This window comes from Gekko japonicus, unplaced genomic scaffold (assembly GCF_001447785.1).
Source record: "Gekko japonicus isolate JY-2015 unplaced genomic scaffold, Gekko_japonicus_V1.1 scaffold637, whole genome shotgun sequence".
NCBI lineage: Eukaryota > Metazoa > Chordata > Lepidosauria > Squamata > Gekkonidae > Gekko > Gekko japonicus.
This window is the reverse complement of record NW_015172573.1, coordinates 256,386-280,143: the sequence shown is the minus strand read 5'-3', so window position 1 is coordinate 280,143 and position 23,758 is coordinate 256,386. Positions and strand designations below refer to the sequence as shown.

Sequence of the window (23,758 nt, the reverse complement as noted above, 5' to 3'; positions counted from 1 at the left end):
ATATTCTCGGCATTCCCCAGGGTTTGCCTTAAAGGGGTGCATTTCTCTTGGCCCCTGTTCCCTTAATGAACTTTGCTGAGCAGTTCTTGAAGATCGAAAGGTAGTTTTGGCCTACAATGTATAAACCGGGCCACTGAGTCACGCGGGGGCCTGTTTGCAGAGCCGCGAGGGGGGGGGGGGATGGCATCCATGGCAGGTTGGCAGAGGGGGGTGGGCCAGTGCCGGACGTAGGAAACTCAGGCTCTCCTGACCATCGCTGGCCCTATCAACAGAGTCTTGGGGCAACCCGGGGGGCGGGAGCGCGCGGCCGATATTTAAGGGGCAGCGCCATCCTGCCCACCATTCTTTGGCTTTGAACAACTTGGTTCTCCTCCGCGCATATAATCTGGTTTCCAGCAGCAATTTAGTTTGGAAGAGTTATACATTCAGAAGGGAGAGATGGAGGCTATTCATTCAGAAGGGAAAGATGGACCAGAGAAGCTGAGAGTGACAGGGAGACAACAGTATTTTTAACAGTACTGGTAAGCAGACTCCTTCCTATGCATCAAGAACATGGGGGAAGAAAGTAATTAGCAAAAGTGGCAATTGCTAGTGATCCAGGTCTTTTCCTTCCCGACTCCTTTCACAGGGCAATGGCCCTCGTAGTGCTCACTGCCCTAATCGGTAGCGGGAAAGTGCCATGGCAACCCTGTAGGCTTTTCAAGGCACGAGACGGACAGAAGTGGTTTGCCATTGCCTGCCTCTGCACAGTGACCCTGGGCTTCCTTTGCAGCCTCCCATCCAAGTACTAAGTGACACCGACCCTGCTTAGCTTTCAAGATCTGATGAGTTCAGGCTAGCCTGGGTCATCCAGGTTACATCTACTACCCTGACAAGCATACAATTTATACTTTTTTCTCTTGGTCTGAAAAGGACCCAGAGGTAGATCCCATAAACATAATGAAAAGCGAAGTTTTAGTCCAGTGGTACCTTTAAGACCAACAAAGTTTAATTCTGGGTATAAGCTTTTGTGTGGCTATTCATATACTCATCTGTTCACCATTATTGTTGGTCTCAGGCAGACTTACCTTTATCACCCTCTTCTCCTTACACCTCACCTGGTGAAATCTAACGGCATCCCCCCCCCCGGTAATTCTGACTTGGGGGGTACAGTTTCATTTGTAGGTCTGCAACATGGTTCTGTTTCATTGGCTTGTCCTCAAAAAGGAAATCGTAGAGCTGGAAAAGTGGGATTAAAAATTGTCAGTGGATGGTGATTCCTTCCCATATTAGCTAAACTAAAAAGCCACAAATACTTTAGCCATAAGGAACTGACTTAAGATGGGAGGGAGGGATGGGGTGGTGGGTTTAGGAGACTATGAAGAACCCTAGAACTTCCCTCTTGTTGCTAAATAAATGCAGTTGGATAGATAAGAGGATCTCTTTGCACATCACACAGTTAACTCGTGGAACTTCCTACCACAAGGCATGGTGGGGACTAAAGGGGATCAGATAAATTGTGGGAGGATAGGCCAAATGAAACCCTCCTGTTCAGAAACAGCATACCTGCGAATATCCCTTGAGGGGAGAAGAGTTGCTTGTGGGCTTTTGGGAAGCATTTGGTTGACAGCTGTTGAAAAAACAGCTGTGGGGACTGATCCAGGAGGTCCCTTATGTAGAGTAAACTGTGAAATAAAATTGGGACAGTGCTCTGGGCGTGGCCCGTTACGGCATGTTGTCTGTCGATTTTGATGGGACCTCTTCCATCCAGCTGCAGATTGCAGAGCGTAAGCTCCTGGAATGTGCTGCTTCCAAGATCCTAAAAAATCCTCACTTAAATTTCAGGAATGCCTCAGCTCGGTAGCCAAAAATGCAGATCCTGGGAGCCAAGCTTCCAAACAGGCAACAGCATGTGATGGAATCCTGCGGGCCTGCATCCACAGGTTTGCCGAAGGCTCGATCCGCCCAGATCACCTGGAAGGTCTCCGGACTCTGGCTGAGAGGGCCTACCATGGCTACGTGGAGGCTCGGCCGCAGTATACTCCTCTCTACCTGGAAAGGTTGCTCTACCACTTGCTGAGAGGCGCTGCTTCCCGGGGCCCATCGGAGACCAGCCTGGGCTTTGCGAACCTCCTCTACACCGAACTGTTGAAGCACCAGCCTCCGGAGGTGCCCTCCGACGACTTCGCGTCCATCGCCAAGAGTGCCTTTAGCGTGCTGTGGAAGAGCACCGACGCCGTGGCTAAAACAGAACGGGCTCCCACCCGATTCAGGGCGGTCCTCTCGGCGCAGCTGCAAGCGGTGCGCTTCTTGGTTCTCCTGGAGCACAACTCCTCTGTCCTCTCACTCAGAGAGCCCCCGTTCTTTACCTCTGTGGCGGCCCAGCATGCCGCCGCTGCCGCTTCTGTGTTTGAGGCCCAGCGGAGCCCACTGTCCAGGGAGGAGGCTTGTTTCCTCAGCGAGCAGCTGTTCGGCCATCTTGTCGTAGGGCTTCTGGAAAAGAGGGGCTCGAGCGAAACTTTGCCCTTCCAGGACAAGCTCTGCATCCTTGAACTCACTGTGGTGAGGTCCCGGTACCTCTGCAAGAGCGGCTGCTTTGCAGAGGGCGAGGAAGTTCTCCAGCAGTCCCAGGGCTGTTTGAGAAGCTCCAAGAAAAGAAGGAGCTTCTTTAGTGCATGTCTGGATGTTCTCTCCATTGGCGTTGAGCTGAACAGAGTATTGGCGCTTCAGGATGTCTCAGTAGGAGCCCTCTTTGCCCGAGCTGCTGAGATCCTGAACACCTTGCTGGATGCTAACGAGCATCTGCTAAAAGTGACGGTCGAAAGTTGCCAGTTGTTCATCACGGCTCTATATGGATACGCCAGAGAAACGAAACGGAGCATCCTCAGTCTACATGACGTTCTGGGGATCTCTGCCTTTATGGAAAGATACTTTGAGCTGCTTGGCAAGCTGCTGAATGCTGTGAGTTTGTTTTCCCTTGTTTATTTTTCTCACTAATTCATTTGTATCCTGCCTTTCTTCCCAGTGGGGACCCATTGGGGTCGCCAACTTTCAGGTAGAACCTGGAGATCTCCCAGAATCACAATTCATCTCCAGACAACAACGGAGTTCCATTTCCCTGGGAAAAGATGGCCGCTTTGGAAGGTAGACACTATGGGATCATGCCCCAATGAAGTCCTTCCCCTCCACAAACCCCCACCCTCATCAGGCTTCACCCCACTGAAATCTCCAGGAATTTTCCCCAACCTGAAGTTGGCATCCCCAGGACCCAAGAAGCTCACAACAGAAGTGCAACGATACAGAAGAAACCAATGAGCAGGAGAAGGGAAGCCTTCTAAATTTTCTCTGTGTTGGCCAGGAGATTGTCCTGCCAGTTCTAGGCTAGGACCCTTGGTAGGGTTGCCAGCTCTGGGTTGGGAAAGTACCTGGAGATTCCAGGGGTGGAGCCTGAAGGGGGCGGTGCTTGGGGGCGGAGGTGCTGGCAGAGTTTGAACATGCAGAGGCACGGAGCACCAACTGTTTAAAGAAAATAACTCAGTTTATTAAGGATGAAATAAACTTTGATAGAACAGAGAAGACAATGACATTGGATTTATACCCTGCCCTTCACTACCCAAAGAAGTCTCAGAGTGGCTTACAATCTCCTTTCCCTTCCCCTCCCCACAACAGACACGCTGTGAGGTAGGTGGGGCTGAGAGAGCTCTTTCGAGGACTGCTCTTGAGAGAACAGCTCTGAAATAAATGGTGACTGACTCAAGGTCACACCAGCAGCTGCCTGTGGAGGGGTATGGAATCAAACCGGGTTCTCCCAGGTTAGAGTCTGAGCTCCTAACCACTACACCAAACTGGCTCTCAAGAGGAGAGGGAGAGTGGTTTAACTAACTGCTGTGAGAGACAGGAACAAAGGAGGAGGGCTCAGTTGGAGCAGGAAGTCTCCGGAAGAGCCAATCAGGAGACAGGAAGGACATAATTTGGAATTGTGGGCAGTCCCTAATCTAGCCATGCCAACTACCAGTCCTTCAGCTCTCCCCTATAGGCTGTTCTTCTGATCTTCTTCAAGTAGGTGCACTGTCGACCTTGTATATTCCAACAGGAGGGACCTCATCAAGGTACACTACCACAAACTCCACCCTCCAAAGCAGCCATTTTCTCCGGGGGAACTGGTTTCTGTTGTCCTTATATCAGTTGTAAAAGTGGGAGATCTTCAGGTCCCACTTTGAGGTTGTCCACTTTAACTCTGGGGCTTGGAGCCTAGTGCCCTTTGGCTCTTGCCCTTCTGTTTGTGCTCAGGAGCTCACTCCCTTGGCCACTCGCAGGCCATAAATGCCTCGAAAAGGAAAGAGACAGACACTCAGCCTGAATCTTACAAGCTGGCAGCCATCTTCCCAGATGTTCCCCCTCCTGCTTTCACTTTTCCTACTCTTTCACTCCACAAGTATCCCTTGATTCAAGGCCCAGCCATACCTTGCTGCCTTTGGTTGCATGGGAAAGTTATGCATGGGAAAGTTACCCCCGCACAACCAGCATAAGCACACATGCACGCTCATTCCGCTAGAGAAGAGGCAGCCAACCTGTATTCCTCTGATGCTGGTCCTGGGGCTAGAGTAACCTGAACAGCTACTGATGAGGTAGAATGTAGGGTGTGTTTTTTTTTTTTTTTGGGGGGGGGGGGGTTCCCAGGTCAGAGAGGTTGTGGAGCACTGGGTTATGATGACACCATAAACTGAGGCTGAGCTGAGCCAGTTTGGTGTGGAGCCTTGTAGCAGAACTCCTTCGCATATTAGGCGACACACCCCTAATGTAGCCAATCCTCCCAAGAGCTTACAGAGCTCTTCTTACAGAGGCTACTATAAGCTCTTGGAGGATTGGCTGCATTAGGGGTGTGTCGCCTAATATGCAAAGGAGTTCCTGCTACAAAAAGAGCCCTGATAGTGGACTCTAATCTGGAGAACTGGGTTTGATTCCCCACTCCTCCTCCACATGATGCCTGCTGGGTGACCTTGGGTCAGTCACTATTCTCTCAGAGCTCTCTCAGCCCCCCCTACCTCACAGGGTGTCTGTTTAGGATTGGCTGCATTAGGGGTGTGTCGCCTAATATGCAAAGGAGTTCCTGCTACAAAAAGAGCCCTGATAGTGGACTCTAATCTGGAGAACTGGGTTTGATTCCCCACTCCTCCTCCACATGATGCCTGCTGGGTGACCTTGGGTCAGTCACTTTTCTCTCAGAGCTCTCTCAGCCCCGCCTACCTCACAGGGTGTCTGTCGTGGGGAGGGGAAGGGAAGGGAGTTTGTAAACTGCTCTGAGACGCTGAGTGAAGGGCGGGGTATAAATCCAATCTCTTCTTCATATTTGAGAGAGCAAACCAGTTCATATAGATATATGTATATAAAATATATGTCCATCTATTATTTGTTTTATTTTCTCGCCACCGGGGGCCCAAAGCAGCTTAAAACCTTCTCCCCCACCTTCTCCATTTTATTCTCACAACCAACAAGGTGTTTAAGCTGCAAGAAAGAGTGGCCCAAGGTTACCCAGCAAGCTTCTGTAGCAGAGTAGGGTTTTGAATCTGGTTTGGCCATGTCCTAGCATGACACTGATCACAAATTCCATGCTGCCTTGCTATTGCATTGGTTAAAATTTGGTAGGGCTGTTACATTGCTGTGGGGGTGGGGCTAATCCAGCCTGTAGAACACCAACTGGCTCTTCCTCCAGAGTGCATGAAAATGTCTTGGATGTGTTTTTGTTTTTTGTCTTCCCCAGGGGTGTCTTTAAAAATTACTCTTCCCTTCTATGCAAATATAATGCATGCAATGAAGAACCTTATATTTCAATGTGTTGCAGTTTCTTTCTCCCCCCCCCCCTGTGATATGTGGGGGGAAAACCCCTAAACAGTACAGTTTAGGTATCTTAGAATGCTATCTTATACATGGTTACTGCAGTCGAAGCCACTGGAGTAACTCTGCGTCAGACTGATTGTTAATGAGTGACCTGGCACCCACTGGGTTTGGGGCCATTCAAGCGTCTTCCTCTGCTCATCTTCCGACCCTTCCCAGGTTCCGCCAGACAATGTGAAACAGCAGCCAGCTCTGAAGAAGCTGCTGTACCACTTCGCCCAGCTGTACACCACCTTAGTATATGATTCTCTTCAGACTCTGCAGGTATGAGAAACCAAGGCGGGAGGTGGTAGCATCTGCCCCGTGGAATCCTGAACAGACCAGAAAATCCTGCCGTCTGTGTAAAGATAAGATCAAGGCTTTCATCTTTGCCCCCCCCGGGGGGCCAGGATTAGTATCCTTAGTGGGGCTGGGGTCTAGATTCTCCAGAAGCTCTTTGGTTCAGGGGTAGGGTGTGTGTGTCTTGTGCACAAGGGCCAAGGTTCAGTCCCTGGTACCCCCAGACAAAGGCTTTCTTGTAGAAGAGCTGTGAAAGGGTCCTTGTCTGGAATGGCTTTGGGAAGGTGTTGCCGGTCAGAGTAGTCAATACAGGACTAAGTGGACTCGTGGTCTGAGTGAGTTAGATTTCCAGAAATGTTGAAGCCGCAGAGGGGAAAAAGATATCTTTGAAAAAAATGGAAATTTGGGGGGGAAACTGAAATATATGCAGTACTTCTGAGGTCTTAGCTTATTATGCTGCTTTAACACCAGAGGCGTCCTATGTTAACATAGTGTATGCAGATGTTCAATGTGGCATCTTTATGAAACTTTAAAGGTACAGTGCTTTAATCTTCAACCAACAAAGTTGCAAATACAATCAACTACTAAAGAGGGCTGCAGACTGCGACCCTACATGCTTCCTTAGCACATGTATTTTAGCTTCTGCTGTCTGCAAGGTTTGGAAAAAATTAAATCAGCTGAAAACAGAAATCACAGATTTGGTGCTAAAGAAAAGTGCTGTTTGGAGAAATGGAAGAGTTTCCTCTAGACATTCAGGACAAGCCCCTAGGTTTGCAGGAAATTCTGAAAAGCCGTTTTCCCCCTATTTTAAACAAACTGGAGGCAACTGCAATGGGGTGGGGAATTCAGATGGAGATTATAGTCACTATTATGAACGAGATCTCATAATGTAAAGGGGGACAAGGCAACAGCAGGAGAATACAAGGACACGGGAAGGGGGGAGGAGTCAGAAGTGGGTGGACTGGAGGGTGGGAGGAGAGGAACGAGGCAGCAGTTGCACTCGGAGCCGTCCATCCTCATCAGCTGGCTGTCAGAGGGGAAAGATGGGGGCTGGAGCAAAAGGCATCCCACACTTTCTGCGCCAAAGCCGTTTGCCACCATCACTGCTGCTGACATGCTGGTGGAAGGCGGGATGGGAAGGGAAAGCCCTGTGGGTGAGTAGTGTTGGCAAGAGGCTTTAAAGGAGAAAGGAAGATGCACATTCTGCTTCACCTGCCCGCATCCCTTCCAGTGCCTAGCTGATTAGGGATGTGACTGGCAGGAGTCTCGGAGAGGGAAGCAGGCGGTGGAGGGGGGGAGAAGGGAGAAATGAAGGACAGAGGTGGCGAATGGGATTTCCTATCCTGCTGTTGAAAATGGTACACTCCATGATTTGCCGGCTGTATAGATTGGCTCCAGATACCCTTGGAACTTTCATGCAAACAAGGTACAAGTTTGCTGTCCGTAGCAGACTCATTGTGGTGAAGTGCTGCTGGAGGGGTATGTGTGTGTATATATATATGTGTGTGCCTCCTATGCTTTTTGTTTCCTCTTCCTAAAACTTGCCTTTCTCACAGGGGCCAGGGTCTCCAGGGATGCTACAGCTGGTGGCGTCCCTTCAGAAGGTTGCTTCCTGGATGCTGGATATGCTAGCAGGTCTTCCACAGAGCGAGCAGGCAGAATACCTGGATGTCTCAGGTTGGTATCAAAGACCGTCTTCCTCCTGTGGCTTGGTTCTCTGTGTACTGATGAGCCAAAGGCTGTTCTCCAGCATAATAAGAAACAAGTACACCTTTGTTATTAGCAGGCCTCTGGAGCAATCCGTGGCTCAGGATTGCAAGCAGTTCAGCGTCTTAACCACTTGAGAAACAAGTACACCTTTGTTATTAGTAGGCCTCTGGAGCAATCCCTGGCTCAGGATTGCAAGTCTGTGTGCATATGAAGTATATACACATGTGTTCCCTCCCTCCCCACACTTAAAAAAAACAATGTGCACTTCCTATGCATTCCCAAGCCAGCGGTTGTACTCATTCAGCGAGTATAATGTCATAAATAGAGTGCTTTGACCTTGGAGGTTAACGGACCATGTGGAAAGGTCTGCTGGCTGGTTCTGTTCAGGAGGTGAGGTAGAAGCGTGTTTATCTAGTGGTTTTCTTTCCAAAGCAGGCATGCTGTTCAACCATGCTTGGTCAAAGACTAAGCTTTTCCCTACCCTCTCTCTCAACAGCATATTGCGTGTCACGGCTGGGCTACAGCTTCTACTGTCAGAAGATGCACGTTGAGTCTAACTTGATAGTAGAGCTCTTCTGCAGGAGGCTGGGCAAGGAAGAGCTGTTCAAGAATCCAGAATTCCCTACAGAAAAGGTATATAACATTGTGCTTGAAGCTTCATGACAGAGAGTACAGGTGGGATCTTGTCGAGCTCAGAAGTTCTATTATCCAAGAGGTCTTTCGGTGGCATCTAAGATCTGAGCAAGGTAACATTTTGTGAGTGCTGTGTGTGGGAAAATGGCCTTTGGAGATACATCCCAATACTTCTTGGTTTGGGGCTTGCAAAAACCCTACGCTTGGTTTTAAAATGCAAATGGCTGTCCCAGTGGAAGACAATGAAATGGCCAGTGGCGCACACCGTGGCTGGAATCTGATGCTTAGAAGGTGAACAGGGTTGTGGGATACTGGAAGCCAGATAGTATATTCCTGGAGACCTTAGGAAGGGAAGGTTTCACACACTGGTGGGGGGAGACAGAAAATTCCCGACACAGAGGGAATGGGGACCATTTTGGTTGATTTAATCTGGAAGATGGTGCTTTGTCACCTGGTCTCACTCTCGAAGTTCGCCATTGCCACTGGAGCTAAAAAAGGGCAGGCAGCTGATCAAAGACTCCCAAGGTCATGGGAAGATTTTAGTATGCTGCTACTTTGAAATTTATAAAGCCTGCCTTAGAATAAGACCAGCTAGGGCATGTTATCAGCTGAGGGACAGAGGACTGCACATTTGCACATTTTTTTGTATTCCTTGTTTGATCCATTGCACTGCAGAGTACGTACATGGACTTTCAGTAAACCTTTTTCTAAATGCTGGTAGTTGCTCTCTGTCCTGCATACACCTCTGCCATTCAAACACTTTATCTAAAACAAGCACCAGGGGAAGGGAGGCTGTCGGTTGCTAGACTGCTGTTTCCCTGGGAGTGCACAAGTGTGGTAATTGTTGGTTAGTGGGGGATGCAGGCACTAGGTGGAGCCCTTGAACAGCATTGGGCACAGAGTGCTAGAAGTGCTGGCCCTCTTAGCAAGTAGTACTCTAACTGACCAGCTGGTGCCAGCGGAAATGCCAGAGAGAAGCGGGAAATCCCCTCCAAGTCAGCTGGACTCAGGAGAGCGGTGCATTGCTGGATGGAGCCTTGGTATAATCGCTGAGTGCCTAGACACCTCAGGGAGTGGTACTCACAGGTCAGGGGGCAGTTTTGCGACAGGGGAAGTTCTATACTCGGTTTGGTGTAGTGCATTAGAATAACACCAGGACCATCTGGGGTACAATCACACAGGGAAGGGACGCACTTTGCAGTCACTCAAGACTGTTCTTAATGCTGGTTTGAATGCATGAAACTTCCTTATACTGAGGCAGACTATTGGTCCATCAAGGTCAGTAATGTCCACTCAGATTGGCAGCGGCTCGCCAGGGTCTCTCATGTTACCTCTGCAAGGTCTTTTCTACTGGAGATGTCAGGGGTTGAACCTGGGGCCTTCCATGTGCCAAAACACATGCTCTAACACTCAGCCATAGCTTCCTCCCTAAACGAACCTGCCTTTTCCTCAGTTAGGCTCTTGGGCCTATCTCAGCATTTCAACTGGAGATACTTATTCAGAAGTAAAGCCCTCTGAGCTCCATGGTACCTTTTTCCAAGTAAGTGTGTGCAGGCTGGGCTAAGGCAGCAATTACAACATTTCTGAGTCCACACAAAGGACTGCTCCAACGAGGAATGGCTTAAAGTAACTTTCATATAAAGAGCAACAAAAACATCTTGTTACAGCAAATCTGAGCCTTGTTCTAAAATTCAGATCATGTGATCTTAGGGCAAATCTACAAATTACCAATCCTTAACACTTTACAGTGGAAAGGAATGTCTCTGGACTATAAATTCTGTGACTACTGCCGCAACAGTCTTTTGGGGTAAAATGGGAGGTCATGGATAAGGTTTTGGCTGGCTGTTTGAGATCCATTACTTTAATCTGTCTGTTCATTCTCAACTAGAGTTGCCAGATCCATGTTGGGAAACGCCTGGGGATTTGAGGGTGGAGCCTGGGGAGGACGGGGACCTCAGGGGGGGTACAATGCCACAGAGTCCACCCTCCAAAGCATCCGTTTTCTCCAGGGAGACTGCCCTCTGTAGTCTGGAGATGAGCTGTAATTCCAGGGGATCTCCAGGCCCCACCTGGAGGCTGGCATCCCTACAGTCTCAACCTAACTGTTCTCCAACCGTGCCACGTGCTGAGCCCTCTTATACGAGTCTGCCGCCGCCATATCCCCCGCCCACTATTCTCTCTTTTAGGATCTGAGTAGCTGCCTGTGCAGGCAAGGCGGGATATAAATCAAAATTAGTAAATAAAAAGCTTTGCCAGTGGCACCCCGGGACCCTTTGCCTGCCCTTGGTCCCTCTGGCATTAAGGTTGCCTGACAACCAGCTGCTGCCAGGATCTTCATTCATCACAGATCTCATGCTCACAGCCCATAGTTCTTTGGAGGAAAAATAGTGTGCAGGTGCGATGATAACCTTTAAACGAGGATACCAAGGTGGGATGGGCTAGGAAAGACACCCTGGGCTATAGGATTAAATAGGCCACTGGTTCATCAGTTTAAACCGTGGTCTACAGATTGGTAGAAGCATGGACAATGGAAGGACTTTCTTTGCTTCTGGACAGTTGCATGTGGTAGTTGGGGGTGAACTTCTGTGGGGTGCCACTTGAACGCCCGTCTGTCTTCTTCTTCTCAGCTACACAATTGCTTCAGGCTGCTTGTGGAAAACTACAGGAAGCTGGGCTTGTTAGAGGAGGCTCTCCAGGCTGTGGTACTGTGGCTGGTCACACAGCACAACAAGATCACGGAGCAGATGGCGGAACCGGTCTCCTTCTGGCTGAAAGTCAAGATGGATGCCAGCAAAAATGGGGCCGATGACCTCAGACTAAAGTAAGATTGAGGCTGAGCCAATTGAGGAAGGGGGTGAGGAAAGGATACGATTCTTAAAACAGGGATGGCTATTTGTCTGGTATTGCTTAAAACTAGCCATTGGGGAGTAACACTTAGATCTGTCCTGCTGTGCCTTTGAGGACGTTTACGACTCTTAGGAATTCTTTGCTGTCCATAGTGTTCCCCCCCCCCCCAAGAGACAAAATCTGGCAAAACTCTCCCCTTTTTGCTTGACTGGGGGAAAGAAAGTGCAATCCTGAAGGAATCCTGGCACTCCTTGCCATTGAGATGATGGTGGGAGGGAAACAAAAGAGGAAATGGGGACCGGTGCACCTTTTCTTGCCAGTGAAGACCTCCACCCAGCCTGTGGGCTCCATGACTCCTGATGGTGGAGCTAGATGTTGCTTTTGCCTAGCTAGCAGGGCTTCTGATTGGCTATGCAGATTAACAGGCATCGTTCCCTGATAATTTGTGATCAACTCCACCTCCTGTGGCAGCCATTTTGTGACTGTGCCCACTGCCATGTGTGAAAATTCCATAGGTGCCCGCGGGCTGAAAAAGCTTGGAGCACCCTGACCTAGAACTATACTCGGGATCCCTGTTGCTTTACTTAAAGTGTATTGTGACTTCCCATACTAAATGAAATCCTCTGCTAATAAAGTACAGACTTTTTGCCTTTAACTAGAAATTCCCAATCTGTTTTTCCTAATTTCAGAGAGATTTCTAACTGTTGGTTACAAGGAGCCACTAAGTAAGAACATAAGAGAAGCCAATGTTGCATCAGGCCAATGGCCCATCCAGTCCAACATTCTGTGTCTCACAGTGGACATTACCCAGGTGCCCTCAGGAGGTCCACCAGCAGGGCCAGAACTTCAGAAGCCCTCCCACTGCCCCCCCAGCACCAAGAATACAGAGCATCACTTGCCCCAGACCGAGAGTTCCTATCTATACCTTGTGGCTAATAGCCACTGATGGACTCTGATCCATATGTTTATCTAATTCCCTCTTGAAGCCGTCCATGCTTGTAGCCACCACCACCTCCTGTGGCAGTGAATCCCATGTGTTAATCATTCTTTGGGTGAAGAAGGACTTCCTTTTATCCGTTCTAACCCGACCGCTCAGCAATTTCATTGAGTGCCCACGAGTTCTTGTATTGTGAGAAAGGGAGAAAAGTACTTCTTTCTCTACCTGCTCTATCCCACGCATAATCTTATAAACTTCTATCATGTCACCTCTCAGTCTTCATTTCTCCAAGCTAAAGAGCCCCAAGCACTTTAACTTTTCTTCATAGGGAAAGTGTTCCAACCCTTTTATCATCTACCGGTAGTTGCCCTTTTCTGCACTTTTCCCAATAATCCTGAGCATAGTGTTGGCTTTTTTAATCGCAGTCGCACACTGTCTCGACATTTTCAGTGAGTTATCTACTACTATAAATCTATAATTCTAGTCCTCCAAAGCTCTGAATGTGTCACCTCTTGGCAGTGGGTGAACAGGGCTGCTTTCCCCCCTTCTTCTTCGTGTAAAGATTGATAGGAGCCCACATGGGTAGAATTCAACAGTTGTCTGCCCCAGTCAGAAATAGAGAGTGAAGACCAGGCCTACACAGAAGCATCAAACATTAGGTGTGGTATGTGGGCCAATGGTTTTGGCAGACATGGCTAGAGATGTAAAACTTCCAGAAATGTTAAACAACATGGGGGGGACACACTCAATAGTTTTTGGGGGGAATCATTGCAATCATTGACTTCCAATCAAACCTAAACTTCTTTTGACACTTTAAAAGATAAAATGCGGCATCTCTAATTTGGCATATAAAATTATACTAATTGGCATGTTTATGGGATTTTTAAAAAATGCTTTCTAGAAGTAAAACAGCAAATAACCAGAGAGATTTCTAACTGTTGGTTACAAGGAGCCACTAAGTAAGAACATAAGAGAAGCCAATGTTGCATCAGGCCAATGGCCCATCCAGTCCAACATTCTGTGTCTCACAGTGGACATTACCCAGGTGCCCTCAGGAGGTCCACCAGCAGGGCCAGAACTTCAGAAGCCCTCCCACTGCCCCCCCAGCACCAAGAATACAGAGCATCACTTGCCCCAGACCGAGAGTTCCTATCTATACCTTGTGGCTAATAGCCACTGATGGACCTCTGATCCACATGTTTATCTAATTCTCTCTTGAAGCCGTCCATGCTTGTAGCCGCCACCACCTCCTGTGGCAGTGAATCCCATGTGTTAATCACTCTTTGGTGAAGAAGGACTTCCTTTTATCTGTTCTAACCCGACCGCTCAGCAATTTCATTGAGTGCCCACGAGTTCTTGTATTGTGAGAAAGGGAGAAAAGTACTTCTTTCTCTACCTGCTTTATCCCACGCATAATCTTATAAACTTCTATCATGTCACCCCTCAGTCTTCATTTCTCCAAGCTAAAGAGCCCCAAGCACTTTAACTTTTCTTCATAGGGAAAGTGTTTCAACCCTTTTATCATTCTAGTTGCCCTTTTCTGCACTTTTTCCAATAATTCCGAGCATAGTGTTGGCTTTTTTAATCACAGTCGCACACTGTCTCGACATTTTCAGTGAGTTATCTACTACTATAAATCTATAATTCTAGTCCTCCAAAGCTCTGAATGTGTCACCTCTTGGCAGTGGGTGAACAGGGCTGCTTTCCCCCCTTCTTCTTCGTGTAAAGATTGATAGGAGCCCAGATGGGTAGAATTCAACAGTTGTCTGCCCCAGTCAGAAATAGAGAGTGAAGACCAGGCCTACACAGAAGCATCAAACATTAGGTGTGGTATGTGGGCCAATGGTTTTGGCAGACATGGCTAGAGATGTAAAACTTCCAGAAATGTTAAAACATGGAGGGGGACGACACACACACAATAGTTTTTTGGGGGAATCATTGCCATCATTGACTTCCAATCAAACCTAAGCTTATTTTGACGCTTTAAAAGATCTCTAATTTGGGATAAATATGCCAATTATACTAATTGGCATATTTATGGGATTTTTAAAAAATGCTTTCTAGAAGTAAAACAGCAAATAACACCAAGCCCCTGAGACAGCATTGCAGATTGCTGAACCCTTATGCTCCCTTACCACATGTACCACACATATTTGCCATTTGAGGGGAAAAACTGATCTTGGGGAAGACAGAGCCAGTCTCGTGCAGTTGCAGGGGTAGCACTACCAGCATCTCTGGATATCAAGTTGAACTCTGGAACACTGAACAACAAGAACACTGAAACCAAGGAACTCTTTAACTTATCAAATGCATTATAGCATATTCATTGCCCAAATTGTTCAGTTCAGCACACAGACTTGTAAAATATATTTTGAAGGATATGTTTGTAGTATGCATAGGTAAAAAGGTAAAGGTTCCCTTGCTCGAAAACCAGTCGAATCCCGACTCTAGGGTTGCGGTGCTTCTCTCCGTTTCAAGGCCGAAGAGCCAGCGCTGTCCGAAGACGTTTCCGTGGTCATGTGGCCGACATGACTAAACGCCGAGGCGCACGGAACGCTGTTACCTTCCCACCAAAGTGGTACCTATTAATCTACTTGCAATTTCTTGCTTTCGAACTGCTAGGTTGGCAGGAGCTGGAACTGGAGATGGGAGCTCACTCCGTCTTGCGACACCTGGGTCTCAAACTGCTGAACTACTGACCTTCCACAGCCTGCATAGGCATGACCATTATCCAGTGCTCTTGGTTGTCTTGTATAAAATTTTCCATGCTATCCATTTTGTTTTGAAATGTATTTCACTTATTCAAGAACACAAATATTTCATGGCAGTTTTTTCTCCCGTTCCCCCCCAAATTCCCACTTTGTCCATTGGGGAGGGGTAACTAGATATATCCTCCCCCCCATCCCCCGGGCCTTCACATTGCTTGACATGGCCAGTTTCAATACTGCTACCTGCTGCCCATATTACTTATTATGTCAGTAGCTTCTGTGAATCGGTGTTCAGTTTTATCAGATCGACATGTACAGTGGGCTCCCAAAGCATTGGAGGTTTAGGTGCACAGTCTCCTGACAAGCGTTGCTCAACTGTACCCAGAATGCCTAAGTGATAAGAGAAATGCTGATCAGTGTTTAGGCCTATTCTCTGGGTCATAAGGAACTGCCTTATGAAGGGTCAAGATGGACAAAATACTTTTCAAAGCATACAATTACCTTATGAAATTCACTGTCGCAGGATGTGGGAATGACCGCTAGCTTAAAAAAAAAAAGAGAGAGTGGTTTATAGGCTAATTTATGAGGGATCAGCTGACTGAAACTTAACCAGAACTGCAATGAATTGAGGCAACTGGGGCCTCTGAATGCCGGAGACCCAAGGGAAAGATGGCTGCCAGTGTTTTCATAGCCTGAATTGAGCCTGGTGGCACTTTCAGAAATGGAATGCTTTTCCAGGTGAGCCTTGGTCTGATTTGGCAAGGCCTAGTAAAGTTCTTCTAACCATTCAGCCTGCAGTGTTTAGATGGTTCCTCCATCTTGACTCTGTTATAACTTGTGTTCCTGACTGGAGTGTGTGTTTACAGGACTCTGAAGGAGGGCCTGGACGGATGTCACTTGGCCCCTGAGGTTCTGCTGAAAGTGCTGTTGGAGGAACTGAAGGCCTACAAGGGTGTGCGAGCTGACACCGGCCAAGAGCGCTTCAACGTGATCTGTGACCTACTGGACATATGCTCAGAGGGCAGTAGCTTGGTACATGAGCGGGCTGTGATCCTGATAGAACTGGCTCAGGTGCTGTGTTACCATGACTACACGGAGCAGACAGAATGGTGAGTGGCCTGAGCCGGCTGGGGCTGCTGTTATTACCTGTGTTGGAGACCCAGAATTTATGGGAGGGTGTTCGTTTCTTTCTCTTCACATCATCTACGTATGGCGTTCAGCAGGGTGAGGTTTAAAAATTGAAGTCCCAAGGTCTCACTTGTGCTAATAATGCTGTTGCTGCGGTGTTGAGCCCTGCCCTCTGTTTCCCATATTCAGATTCTCCTTTCCTTCTCCTAACTAATAAGAGACTGGAGAATTTGGAATGGTAGGCATGGAATCAGAGATAGAAGGGTAATGCTGTTGGGATCGGCAGAGCTGTTGAGGGTAACAACAGGGTCTCAGTTAATTACTCTCAGCATTCCAGAATTCGGAAGAATACATTTACATATCTGTCTCCAATTTTGACATATTTGCTTCACTCTGTTTCCCCCCCGGAATTAAATCCAAACAAATGGTGGCCATATGAACTAAGCTGCTTATTCCTGTTTGGTCATCGCATCTGTTAAACATCTTCATTATGTTGTATGCTAATCTGCTGCTCACACTCTAGCTATATGTATGGACTGGTAACTTCCTTTTCAATGTATCTGAGGGAGTGTGCGTGCACACAAAAGCTTATACCTTGAAGAAAACTTTGTTCGTCTTAAGGGTGCCACTGGACTCAACTTTTGTTCGGTTGCTTAAGAGGTAAGTATTTCCTGTTGTGCTGCTATATTAAAAGCCGTGACAGTGCAATGCAAGCGATTGGTCAGAAAAAGATAAAAGAGGGGCCTCTATAATTAGCCTCTTGCAACTAGAAAAAAGTACAGTGAAACTTAATGATGTTGCATAAGCTGATGGTGGTAATCTGGATGGGTATATTGACCGAGGTCAAGGTAGAACACACTAATATTCCACACCACAAAAATTCAAATTGAGTGCTTGCAACCATTCTCCTGTGAATATGACCATTTAGCTCGGTCCTTTCTTAACTTGCTGGTGTTTGTTCCAAAGCCCATGCCTGAGTTGTTGCAGAATCCTGGCACTCTAGCAAGAGTCAGTAATGACAAGGCAGGAGCCAGAGCTTTTAACTATGGGTTATAAGCAATGCTCCCTCTAAGCTGTGGAGTCTTGTGAGCAAAAATTCTCCTTTGTGAGCTGCTGGCATTAAAGTTGTGAGCGAGCAATTTGGCTACTGCATATATTAGTTTGCTCTGGAGCCCTCCTTCCTGAGTTAAGACAAAAATCTGTGAGCCGGAAGCTAAAAAACTGTGAGCTAGCTCACACTAACTCAGCTTAGAGGGAACACTGGTTATAAGCAAGCATGGGATGAATGCGCACCTCTCCCCAAAGGAGGGGGAGGGTAGATATGCATCACCCTGAGCTCTGTCTTCTGAACACCAGAAGTTTCTGCTATAAGCCAAAATTGTATTTTCCCCCAAATGTCTTCGTGACTGGGCCCTAGAAATTTGCTATTTGGGAGCAGGTGAATAGCTCTCAGGGAGCACCCATGCATCTAGTTTGGTTCCAGGTACTGGCTTGAATCCAGGCAAGCATTTCTGCAGGTTGAAAGGAGCCCGTGGAGCATGACTTTCCTGCCTCCACCCATCCACAACAGCCAAAAATTCCCTCCAAAATCTTGTTCAGGGTGGACATTTCAGGCTGTTGTGGGACAGGGTGGAGGCAAGGAAATTTTGCTCCATGAGCAGAGATCTTTGTGGCCTTGGAAATGCTAGTCTGGACCAATCCACTCTTCACATGGAATTGTAGAACATGATTAATTCTTGTCTTGGCAATGCTGATAGCTGGATTTGCGTGCAAAGCACAACTCTTTTTGACTAGTACTTGCAATGCAGAGTGCAGACTTTTGAACTGTGTGTAAAAATTCCTCTTTGGCCTGGATATTCAGGGTAACCTAAACTTAACCCATGTCTGCAGATTTCTTAAAGTTCCATAATGGCAAGAAGAAATCTTTTGAGCGGCGATAGTAACAGGCCAAGAGTTTCTTTTGATACAGGCATATCTTTGAATTTGCTGACACGCACACAATCTTCTACTCTTCCTTAACCTTCAGCTTCAAAGTGAGCCATGCATAACTCAAAAGCTTGCATTTTGCATTTAGGTCTCGCAAGACTTCAGAACTGTGTTTGCAGAGAAGGCAGATGGTAGGCCCTGGATTCATCCTGGCTGGTACAATTCTTAGACTTAGACATGGGTAAAATGCCTATGGTAAGGGTAAATAGCTGTTGTACTGCAAACTGACTATGGCTTGTCCCTACTAAGTTAGCTTTCTGCATCTGCAGAACGAGTGTCACAGCTTGTGCCAAAGGATTTCGCTGCCCATTTATGCCAGGTGCTTGGCTAAAGCTCAGTCTCTCCTTCCCTAGCTCTGCCCTGGATTCTGTCCGCGAAGCCCTGCGACTGCTAGACTTGGTCCCTAGAACTCCCCGGAATGAGGAACAGCTCCAGGATGACAAGGCTCAAGCCCTGCTCTGGCTCTACATCTGCACGATTGAGAACAAAATGCATGAGGTGAGTGGCAGGAAGGTAGTCCTCAAGGCTTTCCCCTTTCTGGGTGGATCTGTAAGCTGCTGCAGTGGCTTGGGAACTGAGAGCCAGTTTGGTGTAGTGGTTAAGAGCCTGGGTGGCTTTTGGCCAGTGGTTACTTGCTCTTGTTTTTGGCTATTCTTTGCCCTGTAGAAAGCATGGGATTTCCCCCCCATAGGAAATAATGGAGGGTGTCAGGGGAAACCTTGTTCAGGGGCCCATGGAACTGGACTCCTTGGTTCAATTCACTTGAAACTTGGGTGTTCTTTAGTGGAGAGACAACATCGGTTCTTCGGCAATGATGACGACCTTGGGTCAAAAAATTGCCCCTTCAGCCCCCGTGGAAAAGTTTCCCATAGAGAATAATGGACCTGAATAATTTCAGAATTTCCGTCCCCAAAATCCAAATACTGAACCAGTATTGGAGTAATCTGGAATACAGATGATTATGCCCTCCATGGAATCTGGATCTTTTTTCTGGTCCCCATTCCTATGAGGAGCCGTTAACACAGACAAGACTTTTCTGTTGTGTTAGAATGCTTATTCCTGATTTTCATCTTGCTTTGTTTTAATTGCTGTTGATGTAGGTGGGCTATCTGTAAACGCATGGAGCTTATTTTTAAACGAATTTAACCGTTTTAAAACACAGCCCTAGTTAGTGCCGGTTACATGTGCCATGGTTGTTCAGGTCAGTGAACATACTGAGGCCTCCTTACCCTAGGCTGTGTCGCAAAGAGCACTGGGCGGAGATGGCTGGAACCCCCCATAGCCAGTGTGGTGTAGTCAGGGCTCTTTTTGTAGAAAAAGCCCAGCAGGAACTCATTAGCATAGTAGGCCACACCCAACAGCAGGAACACATTAGCCTATTGGGTCACACCCCTGACAGCACAGCTCATTAGCACATTAGGCCACACCCCCATGTTACCAGAAGTGTGGTTATCCAGCCACATCCACCTTTTGCTTGTTATTCTGTTTACCTTGTTTGTTGTCAAAACCCAGGGCTTTTTTGTAGCAGGAACTCCTTTGCATGGTAGGCCACAGACCCCTAATGTAGCCAATCCAAATGAGTTTCTGCTGTTGGGTGTGGCCTATTATGCTAATGAGTTCCTGCTGGGCGTGGCCAACTTGGGAGCCAGCCGGAACTCCGTTCCTGTGCCTTCCTGCCCAGCTGGGTGTAGTGGTTTGGAATCTCCACGCTGCCGCAAAAGCATAAATACAATTTTTTGCTGTCAAGTCACAGCTGATTTATGGCAACCCTAGAGGGTTTACAAGGCAAGAGACGCTCAGAGGTGGTTTGCCATTGCCTGCCTCCACATCACAACCCTGGTATTCCTTGGTGGTCTCCCACCCAAATACTGACTAGGGCTGACCCTGCTTAGCTTCCCAAATCTGATGAGATCGGGCTAGCCTAAGGTACCTAAACCAGATTAAATTAACTGTCCCGAGAGTGCTGTGCAGGAGGCATCATCAAAGCTCTTCTTTTTCCTGACTACAGAGCAATAAGCAAGAACAAAGAACCAAAAACAGCCGCGCCCAGGAACTAAAGACTTCACGGGTTCTCGAAGGCGTGGAGACAAACGATCTCGGCTATGAGGACAAGACCCAGGATGACAAGTTCCTGTATCTTGGCATCGCATTTAACCTGTCTGCGGATTCTGGTGAGCAGCTTGTTGCAAATGGGGGGTGAGTTGGTGGGTTTAAAATTCATACTGCATAGTAAATGGAGAGGAATAACTAGTAGAAACCAGGAAGGGTCATCTTAGTCCGGCCCTCTGCTTCAAGAGGAATTCTCTATGCATTAACCTGTGCTCTCTGGGCTTTGCCCTGTCAACATAGGTGGCCCCCAAGAAACGTGGTCTCACCTTGCATGGTGATGGCTTTCAAATCATGGGTTTCCTAGGACAAATAAAACACAGATGCTCTGTATCTAAGCTTGTCTCTCCCTACAGAAGCTGAAATCTTCCGAACTGTTGTGTCCACGCTGGCACAACATGGCTCTTATTCCCCCCCCCCCCTTGTTTGTTCTTGAAGGTGTAAGACAGAAACTCCGTCACGGGTTGTGCTTCCCCAGCCCAATTTGAGAAAGCACTTGGCAGTCTTGTAGAGTAGAATCCAGACTAAAAAAACTTTATTAATAAAGGAGGGAAAATACAGGTACAACAAGGTTTTGAATCCTCGAATACCCACAGCTCTTCCCTAAGGTTACAATGGGAGACATGGAGTTTTAAACCCGTTATGACGCTTTGCAAATAAATCATAATTATTGGTTCCATCAAGCTTTGTCACATATCTGTCACACCATTGTGATTGGGCCCAGACCTGTGTGCTGGATTTTCTCAAGCGAAAATGTGCCTCCTTCATTTAAACAATGGGCCTTCTTCTTCCCAGGCTATGAAATTCTAAAAGTATCTAATGTAGCAGATATGGGTACATAGTGGTATGTTCTCCATCTAACGCAAGCGAGCTGACATCAGGAACATGCTCAGTCACAGCTAGCCATCAGGAGCAAGGTCATAAGCAATCAGTTAATGCCTGTCAGCATTTAGTATTTTTCCCAGAATGCATTTAAGCATTGAACCAAAGTGAATACCTGAATATATATTCATAATTGATTTCTATCTCTGTAATTAGAATCATCAATGGCACTTAACATATCTGTATGTCTGTGTATGTCATAGGTGCTAACTGAGTCCACTAAGGTTAGTCTACTAAGGCAGACAGAGTGCTGAGTGCATAACAGTGTCACATATAAACTGTGCGTACTACAAAGGTGACTTTGATGCCTTCATGTTTCTCTTTGCACGCAGCAAGGCTATTTAGACTGCTTTCTAGTGGCCAAGGGTTGGTCCTGCCTGCTGTTACCAAAAGTAGCTTGGCTATTCCTCCATGCCACAAAACTGTTTCACATCTAGGGCAGGCAGAAGGAGGGACTGATTCTCGCACTTTTGTAAAGGCATGCACCAGTTTTATTCTCTAGCCCTCACCACTTGGTTGCAAGGAGGCAAATGTCAAATCGGGAGGGGTGGGAATAAACTTTAAAATATGGAATGGGTGTAAAGCCTAGTCTGGTTTGGTCTTGCATTTTTGTTGCTTTTTGAGAAGTTCAGTCTCTTACGAACTGCAGATGGGCTGTTGAACCTAATGGTAGAGCTGTGGCTCACTGGTGCATCATCTGTCTGGAATGCAGAAGGTCCCAAGTTCAATCCTCAGCACGTTCAGGCAAAATAATCAGGTAGCTGTTGATCTAAAAGACCTCTAACCTCAGACCCTGGAGAGTGTCTGCTAGTCAGTGGAGACAATACTGACCTCGATAGACCAGCAGTCTTGGTAGAACCCTATCTGGACTGTACCACTTGCTTAACACACTCTTCCCCTCACAGAAACATTCTTTGCAGAAAACTAGATGTTTTCTTTGCAGAAAACTAGATCTTCCAGAAAACTGGACAAAATAAGTGTCATTGAAAACAAAATAGACGGTTAGGGAGTTTATTCAGGAACAGAACAGACTATGATTGTAGGGAGAAACTCTTGGGAGAGAATCCCAGCGAGGTCTAGAAAACAGCAATTTAAATCAATCCTTATACAAGAGGATCGTTGACACACGCACACACATCTGACAAGTGTAAACTAAGAACAATGCCTGGCTTATTGCTCCAGAGACAAGACAAGATGAGGGTTGGTTATAGCCGGTTCCTGAGGTCAGGATGTCCTGCTTAAGTGTGGATTACGCAGGATTCCTTGGTGCCTGGCTATTACCCATAATTCTCTTTATGTATTAGATTTATTCTTATGTTCTCTGTGTTAGATTCATTCAGAAATATCCAAGATAGTGGAATACATTCTTGTTTGGACCAACCACATTGTTGCTGATCAGTCAGCAGACATCTGAGTTTGGAAGGTGTAGGGATTTTTCATTGTGTTTTCCCTTCCCTCCTGCTGTCTGAAATGGTACAGTCAAAATGCAGATACGACCAATGGTTTGCTGGCCTAGCAGTCAAAATGCAGATGTGACTGACAGTTTGCTTGCCTAACATTCCTGCAGTACTTGCACGGCCTCCCTGCATTCATACATGCTTTAGGTTGTGTTTTGTAAGCCGTCTTGAGCTATGAGAAAAAGCGGGATATAAACGTTTAAATACATAAACACATACATGCTAAAGGGGCACCACATGTCACCACTTCCACCACTGTTCAAAAGTAAATATTAAATTTCCACTTGTTGCTTACTTTAGGCCTAACTGTTTTAGCAGTTTCCGATGACAAAATGGGTCTCAGGTGTGATGGTTCAGGCTCTGGCTGTTGCGTACAGAATTGGGTTTGGAAACATAGCCCTCAAGGGAAGCAGCGGGACCCTCTGACCTTCTGGCCCAACATTGTCCCTGTCCGTCCCTTTCAGCGCAATCAAAGGGCTTGGATGACGCCTGTGACTTGTGGAAGCAACTCCTCAGCAAAGGCCGGGTCCCAGGTGTGAGAAGCGTCGAGCAGACAATGGCATCCCTGCACATCATGGCCGGCCTGTACAGGATGATGGGAAAGGTAATGGAAAGTGGGCAGTTTCACCTTTGGAAGAGGTCTGTAACTCCTCCCCTCCCCTGCTTCCTGGAACTTTTCTCCTGAACCCTCCTCTGCCCACAGTCAAGGCCCAGGTTGCCATCACTTTGGCAGCAGATTTATTTAGTACACTTTCAGCCCACCGTTCTCCAAGGAGCTCAGGGCAGTGTACTTTGATCTCTCCTCGTCCATTTCACCTCATAACCATCCTGTGAGGTAATCTAGGCTGACAGAGACGGTGACTGGCCGGCCTAAGGTCAGTCAGCAATGTGGAAAGTAAAGTTTTGAAACTCACCAAAAAAGTTATTAATTATCGTGTGGCATTGTGTGTTGAATAGCCAAGAGATCCTAAGATCGTCTGGCAGTCAGAAGCACTAGCTCTTTTTGCATTATGCACCACTAGGTGGTGAGCTAGATTTGTTTTTAAGGCAAGAGATGTTTCAGAGGTGGTTTGCCGTTGCCTGCCCCTGCATCAGGCCCTGGGTATTCCTTGTAGGTCACCCATCCAAATAATAGCCAAAGCTGGCCCTGCTTAGCTTCCGAGATCTGACGAGATCAGGATAACCTGGGCTATCGAGGTCAGGGCACCGAA

The 23,758-nt window shown here is 47.3% G+C and overlaps 1 protein-coding gene across 1 annotated transcript in view; it reads left to right on the top strand.

Moving 5' to 3' along the window:
- The window catches only part of ESPL1 (extra spindle pole bodies like 1, separase), a 59,802-nt gene that overhangs the window by 309 nt on the left and 35,735 nt on the right, over positions 1 to 23,758 (top strand). The window contains exons 2-10 of the mRNA XM_015421373.1: positions 1,825 to 2,940; positions 6,034 to 6,138; positions 7,710 to 7,830; positions 8,360 to 8,496; positions 11,124 to 11,317; positions 15,855 to 16,097; positions 18,456 to 18,600; positions 20,111 to 20,273; positions 23,012 to 23,151. Of these exons, the coding sequence (XP_015276859.1) occupies positions 1,825 to 2,940; positions 6,034 to 6,138; positions 7,710 to 7,830; positions 8,360 to 8,496; positions 11,124 to 11,317; positions 15,855 to 16,097; positions 18,456 to 18,600; positions 20,111 to 20,273; positions 23,012 to 23,151 (2,364 nt within the window). The remainder of the gene's footprint in view (positions 1 to 1,824; positions 2,941 to 6,033; positions 6,139 to 7,709; positions 7,831 to 8,359; positions 8,497 to 11,123; positions 11,318 to 15,854; positions 16,098 to 18,455; positions 18,601 to 20,110; positions 20,274 to 23,011; positions 23,152 to 23,758) is intronic.